Source organism: Dermacentor silvarum, chromosome 9 (genome assembly GCF_013339745.2).
Source record: "Dermacentor silvarum isolate Dsil-2018 chromosome 9, BIME_Dsil_1.4, whole genome shotgun sequence".
Lineage (NCBI taxonomy): Eukaryota > Metazoa > Arthropoda > Arachnida > Ixodida > Ixodidae > Dermacentor > Dermacentor silvarum.
In genome coordinates, this window is record NC_051162.1 from 68,962,538 (window position 1) to 68,981,715 (window position 19,178).

General features: G+C 44.6%; 1 protein-coding gene across 1 annotated transcript in view; it reads left to right on the forward strand.

Annotated features, from left to right (window-relative positions):
• LOC119464771 (filaggrin-2-like) overlaps positions 1-19,178 on the forward strand; it is a 135,029-nt gene that overhangs the window by 94,079 nt on the left and 21,772 nt on the right. The window contains exons 22-26 of the mRNA XM_049655887.1: positions 7,302-7,424; positions 10,411-10,527; positions 11,902-12,021; positions 13,051-13,167; positions 16,435-16,587. Of these exons, the coding sequence (XP_049511844.1) occupies positions 7,302-7,424; positions 10,411-10,527; positions 11,902-12,021; positions 13,051-13,167; positions 16,435-16,587 (630 nt within the window). The remainder of the gene's footprint in view (positions 1-7,301; positions 7,425-10,410; positions 10,528-11,901; positions 12,022-13,050; positions 13,168-16,434; positions 16,588-19,178) is intronic.

Consider the following 19,178-nt stretch of genomic DNA (forward strand, 5'->3'; position numbering starts at 1 on the left):
TCTTCTGGATGTGCCAGGGTTGCAGAAGGCATCGCTGACGGTTGTTCTTTTCTCTTTTCAAGAAGACGGTGCCGCTAGAGCTGATCTGGTCATCAAAAATCTCGCAGTGGTCTGCCACAGCACAGCGTTCTCTGTTTTGATGGCGAAGGTTAGTCTAGTGTTGACGGAATTCTTTCAGGGAAGTATCAGTCGCCAATCGACGACGCGGGGCATTCAGCGCAGGTAATCTTGTACACAATTCCCTGCGCATTTTCGACAGGAACGCGGTCTTTGGACGAGGAAGGAAACTACCCACTCTAGATGCAAGGCTTGTGAAAGACGTCCATTCTTGCCACTCGCAGTCCACGGACTAATATCTCGCTGACGCCCCCAACGTATCATATAGAGACACCGCGCCATTGCCTGTGTGGCTAGGCCGCCGCCGTCTTCCTTTAATTCTTGTCCCGTTATGCGGAGATCGCCATGAGCAAATGCCTTTGTACAGCCGTTCATCCGAAGGTCACGGATTACTGTGTTCTTTCCTTCCTTCTGGAGGTGCTCAGACGAGCATATCCCTTCGGCTCACTTGAAGAGGCTTTGGTCTACAGAAAACTTGTGCCACGTGTGGTGAATAAAATTAAAATGACCAAATTGACCTGTATGTATCGCTTTTCTGAATACGGAAATTGACAGCTTCAGTCGGTCTATTCTCAAGAGGACATATATGCAGTCATATATACGCTAAGGTAGCGTTCGTATATATATTGATATATATTAGAACAGAATACTATAGCCAGCTAAATTAAATATAGAATATTATCCTGGTCGGCTCGGAGAAGATATCGTCGACATTTTTGAGTAGTGTGCTTGATTTCGGTGATGTTCGCTCTCGGCTACAGCCAAGTTCTTGGTGTTCTTGAACTTCAGTTTGGTTCTGTTCATCGTAGGTTGTTGGGCTAGGTAAGGACGAGAAGCTGAAGAGCATCTGAGAAGTACCGAAATTGAAGGAGCCCCGGTACAGCAATATAGGACCGTTGTCAGTATCTTATTACACTACTCCGTCATAGCTGCCCAGGGATCTCATACACTTAGATTTCCATTAATAAGTGCCCACACGATTTCAAGGTCAATTTTATCGCGATAGCAATTATATAGACATTCCAGGACGCATTTACGCCGTCGGCGTCGGCGTGAGGTTCACGGTTCCACGGGCGATAAAATCGTTGCTTTGCGACGTATGTTCTATATGCGAGTGAAAGTGTGCGAGGGTGAGTCGGCGATCGCGGCTCAGTCTGCCGCACGCATGCAAACGAAGCGGGAAGGAAGCGCGCTATCTGCCAGTCGCGAGCAACGCTCCGGAGGGAGGGTAGGCAGGTTGGTGGCCACGTACTAGGCCTTGCGCTCCCGCCCGGACGGCTGTGTCTTAAAACCCATCTGCGTAGGGGACAGAGTCTTTCCTCCTTGCGCTGTGTTTTGGCGGTTTAGTTCGCGTTCATGCGAGTGGCGCGACGAAAGTCAAATTCGCTCGCTGCTGCTGCCGCGCTTACTCACTGCAGCGTTTTGACAGCGAGTTTCCGCGGCCATCGAGTCAGATGCGTTCATGTTTGCTTGTGCGCGTGTGACACCGTGCTTGTTAATTTAGTTAGTATGCCTATGTTTGCAAGTTTATACGGCGATACAACTACTATCCTTACTTCGTGCACTCCACTTAGTTTGCTATCGCAATCGACGCTTCGCCTGTTCGTGCGAAACTCCGACTTTTTTAGACATTAAGAAACATCAAAAGGTGCCCCGATACACACGTTTGGAAGTATCAAAATAAAAAGAATTGCGTTGCTACATTTTCGGCAACGGGTTCATCGAATATGGCTAGCTCATGGAGAGAATTCTCAGCATCCTAGTGGGTTTGTTGGCAAAGCCTTCCACATTGCTTTAACGTTACGTTGTCAGGGATAGTAATACATGAATTTATATCGTTAAACTCTTTTGACAACCTCGGGTGCAGTATGCCAAGGTGTGCAGAACGTTTAAGTTTACAAGTATGGCCGTATCTGGCGTAATACAAATCGTACTAACAACATCATGCTCAAAGCTGCTGGAATGACATGGTATTTATTACAAGAGGTAGAAAAAAACATATAATCGGAATGTAAAAGTATTCTAGCAGATCTAATAAAAATGTACTTTCATAAATTAGGCAAACTTATTCCTGAAGCGTGTGTGTACATTTAGTTGACATTTCTTTATAAAAAGCATTTAGGTCTTATGCAGGTACTCCGTTGTGGCATTATCTAGCCCCACCTATCGATTTGCGTCGCTTTTTGCCTTACTAGCGGATTTTATAGCAGCAAAAATGATACGACAACATATCACTGCACAGTCAACAGCTAGTCCTCGTCTTCTCACAGAATCAAATAATTATTCTTTGTTGGGCGGGCAGAGTTCCTATCCAAATGCACCTTAATGTGCAGTGCACAAATTTTTGCTGTGTTCTCTTGTGGAACATTTTTCTAGAGATATATTATGATGACAAAACAAGGTGTTGATATTATTCAGGTGCACACCTAACCGTACAATGCCTTGACAAACGTTCCCAGAGAGCGCTTCCGTACACCAATCAGATTCGATTTCTCTCGCAGCCAAGTGCGCTTCAGAGTTTACAATGTTTTCTTTAGGTTTGTCAATACACTCGAGATTCGACTGAACTGTAATAAAGGTCAAAAGTAGCTCTGCGACAATAGTGCATGGGTTTGTAAGGTGAACGTGTGTTCAAATTCCCAGTTGAAGAGCCGATACGTGAAAATGTGAATTCAGTTCACTTTGATTTAAAAAAAATGAAAGGCTTGTGATCGATTAACATTGCCAGGCTCTATTGCGGACTTCCTTGGGCTTGTGGCAAAGTGTTCAATGCTAAGCGGATAGAGCAGCTCATGAGCCTGATGAACTGTCGTAGTTGTGTGAAGAAAAAATGTCGCAGTTTCACCCGAAAGGCGAAGCATCAACCGCGATAGCAACTTAGCAGAGAGCTGTACGGAGTAAGGATAACAGTTTTATCAGCTGTATAAACTTGGACATGAAGCAGCACCAGCAAGGTGCAGAACTGTTGTCGACGCCGTCGCCATTTTGCCCGCGTTCGCACCGAACGCGCGCGGCATTGGTAATTGTTGCCAGGGCCTCTGGGGGCGGCTCGGAGGTTTTCGACGACATCAGAACGGGAAACTCGTCGAGCAGCATCGGAAGTCTATTCCACCATCTCGCCTCGCAGCGTTTTTAACACGAAAGTGTTTTATGCCGGGGTCCACCAAGACTTCACTGACGTATTTCCGTCACGGAAATACGTCACACGAACATACACGAACATAATACAAAGAAAGAAACCAGAAGAAAAAGTTCCACAAACATGCAAAATTTGGAAATCGAACCCACGACCTCTCGGTCCGCGACGATAGATCGCCGAGCGTTTAACCCATTGCGCCACAAACGCATTTGCAGAGAGCTACACAGACGCGCCTTATATATCTAACACTCCTCCGTGTACCCGCGCTCTTGCTCGGGGCGGTGCCGCCGCCTACGAGCAGAAAAGAGAAGTACTGCATTATGACACTAACGCGCACCGACAGTGAACGCTTCGGTGGTCTCAGCACTACGACGCCTCGATGCCAGCATTCGAAGGGACGCTGGCATCAAGAAGCACTACCAACGCCACCTAGGTGGCGTTCACCGTACTCAGCACAGCGGAGCGTGGCCTCCGCAATTAGCTCTGAAAATGTTTCTGAAGTTGATCGCGGAGGCTGCAATTACGACGCGCTGTACGCGCTGATTTGACTCGGTGACGATTCAGTTACGTGCTTTGTCTTGCGCGTTGTATTAGTGTGTCAGTTACGTGCTTCGTCTTTCGCGTTGTGCTAGCGTGTGCAGCGTAGTGCAGCTTCCATATGCACGACGGTTGCTCATGGTCATCGACGTTGGTAGTCGTGATGGAGGAGACGTGCCACCAGGCGTCAGCGTGGGTGCATCAACGCCTAAGGGCGCTTTAGCCACAAAACACCAATAGACATTATATATCAATGTGCAATAAACATTACACTACTTCTGTGAAGACACGTTTCACTTTCGTGTTCTATACCGATTCCTATATAAGAGGGATCAACCACATTTTTATATAAATACGCATTTGGCGCCGCAGCTAAACGTTGCCTCCCCTACCTCCCTCCCTCCCTTCCCCCCACGGCCTTTCGTGCGACGGAAGAAGTCGCGTTCGCTCTGTGTATATATATATATATATATATATATATATATATATATATATATATATATATGGCAGTTGTAAAGGAGGAAAGAGACGCTTAATTTTGCAGCCCTTCAGGGAGCACGGCGAAGAACGCGCGTTTGTTCTGCGCCGTGCGTTCGCTTCCCGCGAAAGCGCGCGTCCCTCGCGCCCTTTCACTCGCACATACAGCGTCCGGCGCGCGGCGACGATTTCATCGCCGTTGACGTCAAACAGAACATCACGGTGACATCGACGGCGACGCCGACGACAGAAATCCTCTTTGAGTGTCTATATAATTGCTATCGCAATAAATAAAACACCGCATATCCACGGGGTGAGTGATGATGAGTGGGCGAAGCTCCGGAGGGAATCATCGGTAAACCGTGAATCTTCCGTGTAATTCGCCCAGTATCGCCGCACTAAATCGAACGATTGACTTCCACCAATGACACGCGCCATATGTGACGTCATTCCTATTTTATGACAGCACCCTTCATTATAATTGCACCATCTCCCGCTTAAGGGGACGCTAGCACAAACGCGTTAGAAACGTGCAGTACTCTCTAGTAAGGGGGAGAGGCCACAGTGTCTTACGCAGCCGTTTACACATGCCGGAACGTGCACCGCGTTTGCCGACGCCATCACATTACTGCTGAGATAGTATAACCCCGGTATTCATAAACGCTCCTCGACTTGAACTTGACTTGCCACCGCCTTCAACGCGTTTCGAACGCGCTGCCCAAGACGGTGGCAAGTCAAGTTCAAGTCGAGGAGCGTTTATGAATATGGGCGTAAGGCGGAGAGGCCACAGCGTCTTACACCAGCTTCTTACACGGGCCGTAACGGGCTAGCACAAACGCGTTAGAAACGCGCAGTCTTTCGTTAATGTTGGGTATTTATTGTCATCGTGGTGCGTGTGTCCATGTGCGCTTCGTGGCGTAGTATGTTTTAATCATGCACAATGAACTAGCCGATGTAACTTGTTTCATTCGTTGAAGAACGGGGGACTCGGGCTAACACATTTGTTTTTGAAACAGATCGTAAGTAGGTTCTTTTTCTTACGGGATCAAAGTGATATATTTCTGCGTACTGTTATTCAACTGAGATTAAGTTCTTCCTTGCCTGAGTGGGTTGTTTCGTCAAGAAATGAACGAACACCAACGCCAATCGGATTTCTGAAGGAAGTTGTTATGTCATTTTCATTACTGAAAGCTCATTTTTCGAATGAATTTTTGTCTTCTGTGACGCGAAAGAAACTCTATCGGGATCTTGTAGATGTTTTCTTACCGCTTCCTGTATATCGCACGATATACAACTTAGGACCTGAACGGAATGTTTTGAAACGTGTGAAAAATATGCCTGTTAGACCTTCAGCTAAAACATTCTTTTTTCAATTGCATTCTGGCACTCTCCCTGTGAAGCCATGGCTACAAAGTAAAGGCATATTTGTTCCGTGGTCTGTTAACTGCATCATATGTAACAAATCAGAAACTATCGAGCACATATTCCTGGATTGCCATGACTCCGTTTTCTTGTGGGACGTTCTCAAACGAACTCTGAAAAAAGAACTGCCGATAAGCCCTTTCGGTATTCGTTTCTTGCCATGCGCAGACGCAGAGGGAGTGCCGGCTGACATGATAATGCTTTTGTGTATGAACAGTGTGTGGAAAACGCGCATGGATGTCAGGAATGCCCGCGTAGATGCAAGGTCGGCAAGGCAACACCTAATTGAAAGTCTTACGTACACCCGGGATGCCCTAAGGCACATGATTGAACCACCAGAGTGGATTCAGGAGCTTGACGTTTTGGTGTTGGCCTCTTTGAAGGCCTTTCAAAGTAGCACAGTCTAGCCAAATTATGCGTTAATATTTGTGTAGCGCCAAGTGACCTGCTTTGTATTTGTATGGGTGTATGTATTGTTGCAAAGAAGGTAATAAAGAAAAAAATGTGGTTGATCCCTCTTATATAGGAATCGGTATAGAACACGAAAGTGAAACGTGTCTTCACAGAAGTAGTGTAATGTTTATTGCACATTGATATATAATGTCTATTGGTGTTTTGTGGCTAAAGCGCCCTTAGGCGTTGATGCACCCACGCTGACGCCTGGTGGCACGTCTCCTCCATCACGACTACCAACGTCGATGACCATGAGCAACCGTCGTGCATATGGAAGCTGCACTACGCTGCACACGCTAGCACAACGCGAAAGACGAAGCACGTAACTGACACTAATACAACGCGCAAGACAAAGCACGTAACTGAATCGTCACCGAGTCAAATCAGCGCGTACAGCGCGTCGTAATTGCAGCCTCCGCGATCAACTTCAGAAACATTTTCAGAGCTAATTGCGGAGGCCACGCTCCGCTGTGCTGAGTACGGTGAACGCCGCCACCTAGGTGGCGTTGGTAGTGCTTCTTGATGCCAGCGTCCCTTCGAATGCTGGCATCGAGGCGTCGTAGTGCTGAGACCACCGAGGCGTTCACTGTCGGTGCGCGTTAGTGTCATAATGCAGTACTTCTCTTTTCTGCTCGTAGGCGGCGGCACCGCCCCGAGCAAGAGCGCGGGTACACGGAGGAGTGTTAGATATATAAGGCGCGTCTGTGTAGCTCTCTGCAAATGCGTTTGTGGCGCAATGGGTTAAACGCTCGGCGATCTATCGTCGCGGACCGAGAGGTCGTGGGTTCGATTTCCAAATTTTGCATGTTTGTGGAACTTTTTCTTCTGGTTTCTTTCTTTGTATTATGTTCGTGTACATTGTAAGCTGACGTATTTCCGTGACGGAAATACGTCAGTGAAGTCTTGGTGGACCCCGGAATAAAACACTTTCGTGTTAAAAAAAAAGCTTCGTGGCGTAGTGGTTAGCGCCGCGCGTTCGGAACCGAGGGGTCCCTGGTTCGATTCCGCGCTACGGACACAACTTTAGGAATTTTTTTCTCATAAAAGTAGACGTGGCTACCTACTACGACAACGACGACTACTACTACTACTACTACAGAGGAGGGACAGACCACACCCTAAGGAGCTTCGCCCCTAAAATGAATATTTCTTGCAGGGCATGAGTCCACAAGCTCCACAACGAGCAGTACTCATTCTTCTGGCTCTGCACACAGCCTTCTGGTGGAGCAGCAGGGCCACGCTGGTTCAGGAATTAGTGCTGTGCGTCCGGAAACAACTGGTGGGTGATATTTACTCATACTTTGATTTTGCGTGGTTTTTCAGTCGCTTGCCCTTTTATTTACCTACAGACATATTGGTACTGATCAGGCAAGTGCTGAGGTTATATAAGTAAAGTATTGTAGTCTGGCAAAGATTGTCATGTCTACGCAGAGTTGTAGGGACAATCCTATATCACGAGAGGCAGAAAAAAATCAGGCGAGTTTGCACTCGGTCGTGGAAAGCTTAGGCACAGCGAAGCTTACTCGCTGCTACTTCTAGGTATGAACTTGGGTGCTCCTAGGTCTTAACTTGGTTTAACTTAACTACGCATGCAGGAAGGTATTCTCGAGCGATCATTTTCGGAGGTATCCTCCATTTCGCGACATTTCGCCTGACTAGCACGGGACGCGTGGGCTCCTACGAGTGACAGCGCTCCTTGCATGCCACAAACGCAGGCAGGCTAACCATGTTTGGTACAGTGCCAAGAACGCTGTCGCTTGCCGACGCCGAACGCGTTGGTGACATTTCACGTGACTAGCGCTGGGCATGTCGGCGCCTACGAGCGACAGCGTTTCTGGCATGCCACAAACGCAGACAGGCTAAGCAAGGTTGGCACAGTGCCAAGAACGCTGCTGCTTGCCGACGCCGAACGCGTTGGAGCCTAGCTGCTCGATATCTATCGGCCAGCTTCACTGTGTGTTGAGCTTTGCGGGGCCTGGTGCAAGCTTTCGCCTTTTTTTTTTTTTTCTTCTGGCTTCTGGCTCTCGGTGGCGCGCCTTCTGGCTCGGTGGCGCGCCACCGAGAGAAGAGAGGCAGGGGTCCGGAAGGCAGGGAGCTGGCGAGGAGGAGACCGCGTGCGTACGCAAGCGGTCTCCTCCTTCTCCGGTTTGTCATGGCTACCACGGCTACGCACCACAAATTACGGCTTGCCTAAACAGCTTCGCTGTTGAAACTTCTCATCATGATTTACGAAAAGTAATAATTGTCACAAAACACTATTATTTCAAAGGATAAATACCCATTTATTTACTGTATGTAGATGGTTTGCAGCCTCTTTCTTGTCATGAGAAGTGGTTAGGCATCAATTGCTATATTTTACTGCGAACTCAGTGCGCACCCTCTTTTCCCCTTAAATCAGCAGATATGATAGAATGTGTTTAACAAAAAATATATTCACCTGGCACAGAGCTGAATACGACTGGATCACTTTACTTTTACGTCGCGGATTCAACTCTCTTTTTCCTTGGTTGGGAAGATAGTCAAAATGGCCTTAAATATATAGATCAGTAAATATCTAAATTCTTCGTAATCATTTTAAGAGGAAATCGTTATCAAAAATTTTATCATTCTAAATGCTTAGATGCAGCTAAGAACTTAGAAACGGCACATTCAGTCATAATGTGTGGCCAGTGACGCTGTCAGAAAGTGCCATTGCATAATAAATAGCTGCAGTTTCTCACGCCGGCTACTCCTTAGAATTACTTTTTAATTGCAAATAACACTATCAGCAGAAATCAGTCACTCTGAATCTATCTATCTCGTCGCATACGCCACTCTTCGATGTTCAAAAAGGCATATTCAATCCCACGTCTGTCGCTTTCCTCAAGGACAGCCACGTGATGCTTTATCACTGGTCCACGAATGGCCGTCGGCAGCAAGGAATTGATCTGCGCATAGCATTAATTTTGATTATAAGTTTATCTCTGAAAAGCAGCAAATCCCATGAAACTCGGCGCAGCGGTTGCTGAGAAAAGCGAATGTTCCATTCTCATGTATTTAGATAACAGATCTCAAGGAAAAGATTCCTCAATAGCCTTGAAAAACATTGGCTGCAGCATTTCATGCCATAAGGTTGCTTATGTCTCCATGAAGTATGTCTCCCGTGTAATACCTAGGCGTTTCCAATTAACAACACGAACTGACAGGTGTTGAAAACATCAAGCATGAGGAGTGGTACAAAAGTCAGCTGGCATGCAGATGGTAAAATGAAGCAGTATTTCTTGCTATTCCTACAGCCACGTATATGAAGGGTGGATTTTTCAGGTGATCTCGTTGCGTTGTGTAGCCTACGTCTCTTATTGAGGCGCTCGATATGCGTCCGTGCATGTGACTGATCAGTGATCACGAGTTTTCTGAGCAGACGAACTAGAAACCGTCTTTTGTCTGCTATTGCAGCCCTTTTTTTAAGTCTAAAAGCACTCATAAACTGGCTCTGTTCAAGAGACCAATGTTTCTTTTAACTTTTCATAATCACATTTTTTTGCTCGGCTGAAATAAACTACTTCTCATATTGCCCAGCGGATTTTTATCTGATATGGACCACCAGTGCAGGATTTTTGATCGCGTTATGTTGACAAATATTATTACAGCAATCTTGATGCATAGCGTAATAATGTTTGCGCACCTAGGGATGCAATTTTGTCCGATGGGTAAGGCACCTAATTTGAAGAGGTAAGACTAAATCTTTGACGGAGACAACAATTTTTGGCGCTTTTGTCAACTTTTTATGATAGTAACTGTCACAGACAACGCACGAACTACATTAACCAAAAACCAGTGACCGGAAACTACATCAACCTACCTATAAAAGCTATCAATGTCAAACGCATGTGTTAGACATGTCGATGTGCACCAGGTGGCAAGCATCGGCACACTCTTCTTACAGCCATCCGTGTAAGGGTCTTAGCCACTGGACACATCACCAACAGATGGCTTTGATACCTACGCAAGTATAACTAAAAACAATGGTAGCTCTGCCAGAGTTCTAATAAGTGCATACAACATAAACATACCTTCAAACGCATAGCAAATATACAGTCGTGATAACGCAGACGCAGTCCACACAGATTTTGTTCAGCAGTGTTGACATTCTATAAACTGGGTAATGCTTTCCTAATATGCGTCCAATAGTCATTTCCCGGAACAGTCTACATCTTTGTGTGTTAATATATCGATCCACAGTACGAAAGATATCGTTTATCTAAAACGCGAAAATTTCTTTGCAGTGCGAGGGTCTGGTATTTCCCTTCCGGGCAGCTCTGAAGCCTTAGGCAATACAGGAATTATCGGGGCTCAGCAGCAAGGATCATTTGGCTCAGGTCTTCTTGCTCATCAATCAACATGTGAGTCCTGATGTTAATATAATCAGTGCATTTGTTTACAGTTTCATTTGCTTAACAGTAACATTTGGATCCCATATGTGAAGTTGTTATATAGTCCGATCAAGTGCTGACATCATGGCGAAGGCGAAGTTGCTGTCAGATAAAATTTACAAAGGTAATGAGGCTCAGTTTAGAAATCAATGAATGGGTGTTAGAATGGTGTAACAGAAACTCTCTAGTGACTAAAGGAATAGCGCAATGTACAACCAGGTTGTCATTTCCGCAATGAAAGATGTAGGTTTGATCACTTCAACTTCTCAGAAAGATAATGGACTGAATTGCCCTGGTAACGGACTGTGACTGGCAGTGCTAACCCAAATGGACGTCATAGAAAATTTGACATGCGTAGTAGGTCAACATTGTGGAGGAGACATTAAAAAATTGTTTAAGCGCATTGTAAAAGACAAGTAGGTGGACACATGCAAGCACAAACTTCCACAAGGATAAGTGCATTGATTTTGTGTGCATGCATATCAGACCTAAGTGGAAGCCAAGATGCTATTCTCACACTATGCCGCCTTCAAAAATGTTACTTTTTTAATAAACCAAGCGAAGGTATGCGCAAACACTTCAAATTTAAACTGGGTATTTTTTGCTGTTTGACTATCAACCAGTTCATGTCTTTGACTCAGATGAAAAACTATTTCTGAAAATATGGCTCACGACAACACGTGTTAAAATGCAGAACAATGGATTCACGGTGTCTTTTGTATGTTGTTGTGGTGTTTCCTTGATGTGTGATTAAGACAGCACACAATGGAAGGCGAGTCGCAAGACTGAGGAAGCCTCCAAGCATGCCGTGTTAACGCGATTTTATAGATGCATTGCCGAATCACAAGCTCACAATGTTGCTTTTCACCAGCTTAGAATGGGACCAGTTTGGAGTTATGTGCTCGCATGCGGCGTGTAGTGCCTGCACGTTCGGTCCAACAGAAACTTGAGCATTAGGACAAGGTACCTGAGTGTGCCCTGCACAAGAAGCAGTTAAAGCGTTAGGGCGAAGGGTTGCAAACATAATTAAAATTTCTTTAGTTTATTTAGAGCATTCGACAAGCCTGGTTCATTATTGCACGTAGTGGAAAACAGGTAATCGTCAAAATATTTAAAGTTTATGAAATATTGATGTCACTTCTGTTTATAGTAAAGGACTCGTTCATGATTCGCTAAAGATTATACACCTAATATGGTTGCGCTGCGGGACACTATGCAAACGCGTTGCATTAGAATGTGAAGCGCGTGAGCTTGCGGCCACGTATTAATATGTTAAATGTATGTGCTGCTCATAATTTTGAAGAACTGCCACAGTTCTGTGAAAACAAAAAATATTTATTGCAGCCCAAGAATCGACAAGTTCCTCAGCAAACCGCACAGAATCCTCCGGCCATAAACAAAACATCATGGTTGTGGAACATGGCAACCCTGGTTCAGCAGTTGTTGGCGTGCAAAACGAAGCAGGTGATCTTTTCTATTGAATGTTTGTGATTGCATGCATTTTCTTTAGCTTGCCTTATTCACTGGCATCCGCAACTAATGCTAATGAGCAGGTAATTAAAGGGCGGGGGTTACGTGACTACGGTATGCTGTAAGCCATGCACAAATGCGTTGGAATGATCTGTTATAACGAGATGTATAAAAATCAGGTATCATCTCGATTTTAAAAAGATATGAAATAATTCTGAAACATTATTATTGCAAAAAAGAAAGACCAGCTATTCCACGCGTGTGAATGGTTTTCAGCCTATTTCTCATGATACGCGGTCAGATGTTCACTGTTATATTTATTAGTAGTTCAGTGAACATACATTTTTTTCGCCTTAGCTGCAGATTGTAAAACAACGTGTTGAACGTAAATAGATACTAACCTATCACTATGCACTTACGACGGGTTCACTTCATTTTCATACGGCGGATTAAATCCATTATTTTTTCGTTGGGAGGGAAGTACCTGCCCGAATATCCAGAGATATGAAGACCCGTCACTTTCTGCTTAGCACCCACCGCAATCATATCTTATTGGGATTGTATGGTCGTGAACATAATTCTTCTAAATGCTTTAGATTGTGTTGAGCACCCATGAAAAGGACATGTCCAGCCATAATGTGCTGCCAGTGACACTGTCAGAAAGTGCCACTTCATATCATGCACGTACAGTTTCTCGTTCCGACTAGTTCTCACATTACCTTTTTTTCTCTCTCTAGACTGTAAATAATATTACAATTACAATGGGCACGATTCTTACCATGTGTGTACGGGATAGATAGTTCGCAATCGTACCGATGGTATTATTGCTTACTGAACCCTATGTGGTAACAACAGAGAAAAAATTGAATCCATTACACGCTTATTTGACAAATTGAAATCTTTAGAACAAATGGAAAACGTTATCGGGATTTCTTCAACATAATCTACCTTTCCGCGTGCTGAGCCGCTCTTCATCATCACGAACGGTTATATTTCTGTGCTAACGCTCAATGTATACTGCAGCAAATAGGTCGACAAGCTCTACAACGACAAGTACCGAAGCATCCGGCCTTACAAACAGCCTAGTGGTGAAGCATGGCCAAGCGGGTGCCGGACTTCTTGCTGGGAAGTCTGTAGCAGGTAAGCATCGAATTATGTCAGAGGTACCTGTTATGGGCTCACTCACGTGGTAATCTTATAGTCCGCTGCAGTGCGCCGTTAGTGTCGCCAAAATTACAACACATCTGCGAGAACATACAAGCACAAAAAGATTTTACCCTGTGCCTCAATAATTTTAGCTGGCGACTGGAAGATTCCACTTTCTAGCCACACATCCTATGGTACTGCAGTGGGAATTCAAATAGCAAAATTTCAAACTTCTGGTCTACGGAAAAAAAGCTAGAATTTACCATTTTGCTCAGTTTTCTTTTTATATTGGAAGCTGATAATGACATTGATTCTTCAGAATGATGAACACGGAGAGGTTGTGCTAAACCCTTTCGGCGATTTTATGCAAGAGCACGTGGCGCGTTCTTGTGCTGGCTAAGTGCGGGCAGAAATTCCGAATGGAAGCACATTGCGCCCGGGAAATTATTTACAACATGATGGGGCTGAACTCTGCCTAGAGGCGCCGAACATGCGTTCAACCATCACACAAACTAAATGCAGATAGTACGTGCCGTTTACAGTCGCGGACACCGAGCAATGACAATGGCAGCTATTCACCGGCGACCACTGCGTTTTGCTTACAAGAAGCCGCGCAGAGGAATTCGTTGGTTTTGCTATTTTTTCTTCTTAAGTGCAGCGTCGTTTCTGCTCGCGGCTTTTACGGTTCATGTTGTTATAGTAAGAAAACGTCTCCTTTTTCTTTGCAAAGATGGTTGTTATAGATTTACTCCTTAGGTCATTATGGTGTCTACAATGTCCGTCAAAGGAATCATTAAATAATTTGCGGTAAAACTGCAAATAAGGGAAAAAATTCGCAGTTCCGCCTGAAAGGCAAAGCATTTATTGCAATAGAAAATTTGTGGACAGCTACACAAAGTAAGGATAGTAGTTTTATCGGCCGTATAACTTGCAAACATAAGCACGCTAACTAAATTAAGAAGCATCGTGTCACGCGCGCACAAGCAAACATGAACGCATCTCACTCGATGACCTCGGAAACTCTGTCAAAACGCTGGTGTGAATCAACGAGGCAGCAGCAGCAAGAGAATTGAGATTCATACTGTGGCTCGCATGAATGCCATCTTAGCCGATAAAGCTCCGGTAGCGCGGCCGTTACCCCCTCCGCAGATTCTTTTCAAGATACAGCCGCCAGGGCGGAAGCACGCGGCATAGTACGCTGCCTCCCCCCGTAGCCTTCCAGCCCGACGGGACCGCGCGGCCGCTGTAAAGCGAGGCCCCTCCACCTCCTTACCCTCCTTCGGAGAATTTGTGCGACTGGAATCCTAGCGCTTACTTCCCGCTTCGCGCCCTTGCGTGCGCGAGCCGCGATTGCCGGCTCACCGTCGGACACTTTCACTCTCACATACAGCGTACGGCCCGCGGCGACGATTTTATCCCCCGTGGATTTTATGCGGAACGTCACGCCGACAACGAAGGCGACGGCAGAAATGCGCCTGGAGTGTCAATATAATTGCTATCGCAATAAAAATTATCATTGTGCAGCGAGGATTCTAAATTAGGACCCATCTACGATATCTGCTGTCCGGGATTCTACCGATTTCACAGTAGTGGAGAGTTCCGATTCTTGAGAACGCCATCATGGCAAGCACCTTCCATGATTGGATCACATCCGGGCAATATTTTCATACAGAATAGAGCTAGCCTCTGCGCCTTCTTCATTTTCTCACATCGCCTTCTCAGTTGCGAAGGCGGTCTCAAATTACCGTTCCTTCTTCTACATGTTCTCAGAATGACTGAACGCTTCTGCCTAGTCTCCATTAGTCATTTTCGTCGAGGGCTTAGTTTCTTCTCATGTGTAATGGAAGGCGCTTAGGTCATTTAGTTTTCTTTAATGTCAGCTGCGTCGAGTAATCTAGCTCAGGAAGCTGGCTTGTGTTATGTGCAACCCCATCCACTTCTTTAATTCAGTGTACGGTAAGAAACAAAAAGAACCCGTATAAAACACAGAAAGCTGCTGAAGCGATTTTTCTTCTGTGAGAGAAATACAGTGATAAATAAGGCAACAATGATAAAATGAAGCTGAATTACCTTTTCACAGTAAGTTTATATAAACATGTGTGAAATGTCTTTGAAAACAAAGGAACTTCGTAATATTATTGATGTTAGCGCTTTCACAAGACTATCCCGATTCTTATTATAGCGAAAGCTTTACTAACCTAGTCGAGCCGAGTTTCGCCGCCGCCACTAACTTGACCTTCATGTGACCGCAGCTGCGCCGTAGCCTTATCAACACATCACGTGATTCGCCGCGCCGAGCTCTGCGGCAGCCGCAGCCGCCGGCTTGGCGCATGCGCTCTCAGCAGCTGGGTGGCTGCTGGACCATGGGACAAGAGGAGCGTCGCACTCGTGCGAGCTTGGCCATTTATGAGAGCGAGGCCGGGCCGTCTTCTCTTGACGTTGCGCGGGAGCGGGAGGCTTTGAGCCGTAGTCGGCAAGCGGCGTCTGACCACCGCACGGATATCGCCCGGCGAGCTGCTTCACTGGAGAGGGTCCGAAATGCCAAGCGCGCGAAGCTAGCGTCGGAGACTCAGGAAGAGGGAGCCGTTCGGTCGCGAAACGACGCAAGCGGGACCACAACCGTAGACAATAACAGGCTTTGGGCGAAAAAAAATACTCAAGCTCTTGCTTTGCATATCCAGGCTTAGCTGAGCTATGCTGCAGTATTGTTTGGTTTTTAATGATATAGCGTTGATACGACAAAATTTAGACACATTCACTATATAATTAAAAATAAGTGTAGTCTTAAACAGCGTCTGGAAGCTCAAGCTGTGAGGTGGGAAGAGTTTGAGTGCATGACAGCGTTCCCGAAATCGAGCTTGTAAAACATAACACGTACTGAAACATCACTCTGATAAATTAGGATTTGTAAGGTTGCCCCAGACGCACGCGCAAGCAGCTGTCCAGGCATCAGAATCATGAGAATCTAAATATCGAATGACATACTTGGAGCATCGAGCGGTGCTGTGATCTGTAGTAATTTCTTTTATCATTGTGCTTTTTCCTTCAGTAACAGTAGGAGAAACTAACCAGCCCATCAAACGGGCAATACCCACTTAGGATACTCCAGAAAAGTTGTTTTACTGAGTCTACTCTCCTTGTGAGAAATGAATGGAATATTTACATAAAAATTTGTAATATTTTAGTGCTTACAATTGTGTGGCATCAGAAAAAGAGTTTTGTGGATTGCTTATGTACCGTGTCTCTCTCTAATCACTCCAGATGAGAAATGCAAGGTGACTCCACCTTTGGCAAAAACAGATCAATGTAAACACAGATGGTACTACAATGAAGAAACCGGAGCGTGTCTGCCAAGCTGCAGTACAGTGGCACCCTTCTCGAACAAGATAGCTTGTGATGGCGTGTGCCGGTCTCGTGAGTAAGACTTTATTCTTTTTTAACAATAGACTGGTTTGACAAGAAATTTCCCGATGACACCACTGCCGCAAAATATCTTGGTAGTAGGGCACATTTTATATGTTTAAAACCATTGACGCTGCTGTATTTTCTCGTTGCTGACACCATTGGCCTTAGTGCTATGAGGTGTCGCATTTAACACAATAGCTAGCATCTACACATTTACCACTTTACCATCGTGTGCTTAGTCTGACAGCCTGGGGAAGCAGACAGTTTGACTCCACACAAGTTTGACTTCCATAGTCCCTATCGTTTATTTCATGCCGATCTTAAGTTGTTTATTGCAGCTGTCGTCATATTTATGATCGGCGCAGAAAAAAAACACAAAGAAAGAAGGGTTCATTGGTTGGCCCCAAGAGTTCGATCTTATATTTTAAGAGTCCGAGTTTTAGTCATAGCAAAAACCATGCACCCCCCCCCCCCCTTATGGAAGTAAAAATTTCACACTCATACACTGCTTTGCGGGGCAAAAAGTCGACTATGCTAACAAACGTGTTGTGTTTGTTTCATGACAAGCCCACTTACTCCTTTGGATGAAAAGGCAGTGACGTGAGCATAAAATATTGTACAACATGGATCGAATTGAGGGCTGAGTTTTCCCTAAAACAACCATGAAGAAATTCCCAACCACATTATTCTCGGTATTACCCTTAATGTGTAGCCTTGAACTCAAGCGCAGCCGGTAAGTGACTAAGGCTACTCTTACCATGGCGCCTGCAGGGCTGCTGCAAACGTGCTTTAAGCGTGGTTATACATCAGTAGGTTGTAGGTAACTTAAAAACGCACGCCTGCAATTTAAAAAAAATGTGTTATCACACACTGAATCCGCCCCAATTATGCATCTGCAGCGTATATATCTACTCATTGTCATTAATTCATATCCAGAAGTACCGAAAATGATTATTGTCAGCTTGGTGCAAAGTGAACATACACATAATTACCTCTTGTCACTTTACCCCCAGTGGAAGGATTACTAAACGAAATATAGCCTCGTACCGAAAAATCAAGGAAACGAACAATTTTGTGACCCTCGACTTCGCTGAATTCTGTGGAATTATGCAAATGATAAATAAAAAAAATTGCTATATTTTAAGAAAAATATATTTAATATAATCTCGTGATGTTTAACTGACAATTATAACGTGATGTTTAAATATACTGTAAGTGTTCACTTATTCGTATATACCACACCGTATCTTTTCCTTATAACCGTTATATACCAGCGTGTAGAATTGCTTTATTCCGAGGGTGCGCTCATCAGAGAATAGTTTACTATATTGTATGTTTATGACAGAAAGCGGGAAGGCTCCAATATGAGGGAAACCAACCTCCTATCCAATGGGATAATTGTGTTCTGTCGTTTATGCGCGAACCGCAAACTGAGATCTTCTGGCATTCCTACACTGAATTTTAATTCATGTTCTCGATTTCATGTATATTCATCGAACGAATGTTAAAGTGTTCTATGCATCGTGCTTTCGAAATCACATTAAGAACACTGGGCATGTAAAATATATATAGCTACATGTTGAGACATATTGTGTAGTGTCGCTCATTAAACCTGAACTCTCCTAAAATCGCTTGGGTAAACTTTTAGTGATAGCAGAAACAGGCTTCCAATAACTGTTTACCTTTTCCATATTTTGGCAATGGTTATGGCATTTCAGACAATTTAATACGCCACTGATTTCAGTGCGACATTTTCTATTTACTCAATTTGAGGCGCCTTCACTGTTCGATAAATTGTACGACCTTACTGCATCAATAAAAGGCTATTTTTGCAAACGTTTACGATGTCAAGCAACCGGGAGAGTGAGTGCGCACATATAGATTACAGAATAAATAGACCCAAAACATGGTAAAATATTTTATGCTCGATTTACTACCGCACTCAGAACGAGCTACAACGTGAAAGCGCGTCGCAAGGCAGTACGCATCTTATAGTTCATACTGAACAAGATAATACTTCCTACCCCATATTCTAACGCTACTTATATTTGTTAACGTAGCCATGAGCAGGTATAGAGTGGAGGGCCTGTATAGCTGCCATCCTTAATATAGTCAATGTAGCTGATTCGCCAGATATAGCACTTGCTTTTTTTTCAAAAAAGGCAGCGCCCAAGAAACTCCAAGGAAACAAAGGCATTGGGTCTGCTTCAGGAAATTGTTTTATTTGCGTAATAAATTAATAATTACAAACTCTCGAGTTATCCCAAGCGCTCAAAAAAATATACAAAGTATAATTTCAGGACGGGCTTCATGGAGTTTTGGAGTATTCGCTTTACTAACCATGCTTTTCATCAAGTCATATTTATTGAAATAAGACATTCAGCTGCTGCAAGTATTCTGTACCAGCTACCACATAGTTGGTTCTATTATATGAAAACATGTAACTGTGAATGACTTTACTTCTGCGATTCGCATTGGCAAGCATGGTTTTCTGAGGCAAATTTCGCGAAGGGATAATTTTAAAGCAGAATAACTGTCAACTGAAATACGCACATGCGTTGGGATAAAGTTTTCCTAAATAACATGACTCGATGAAAGTG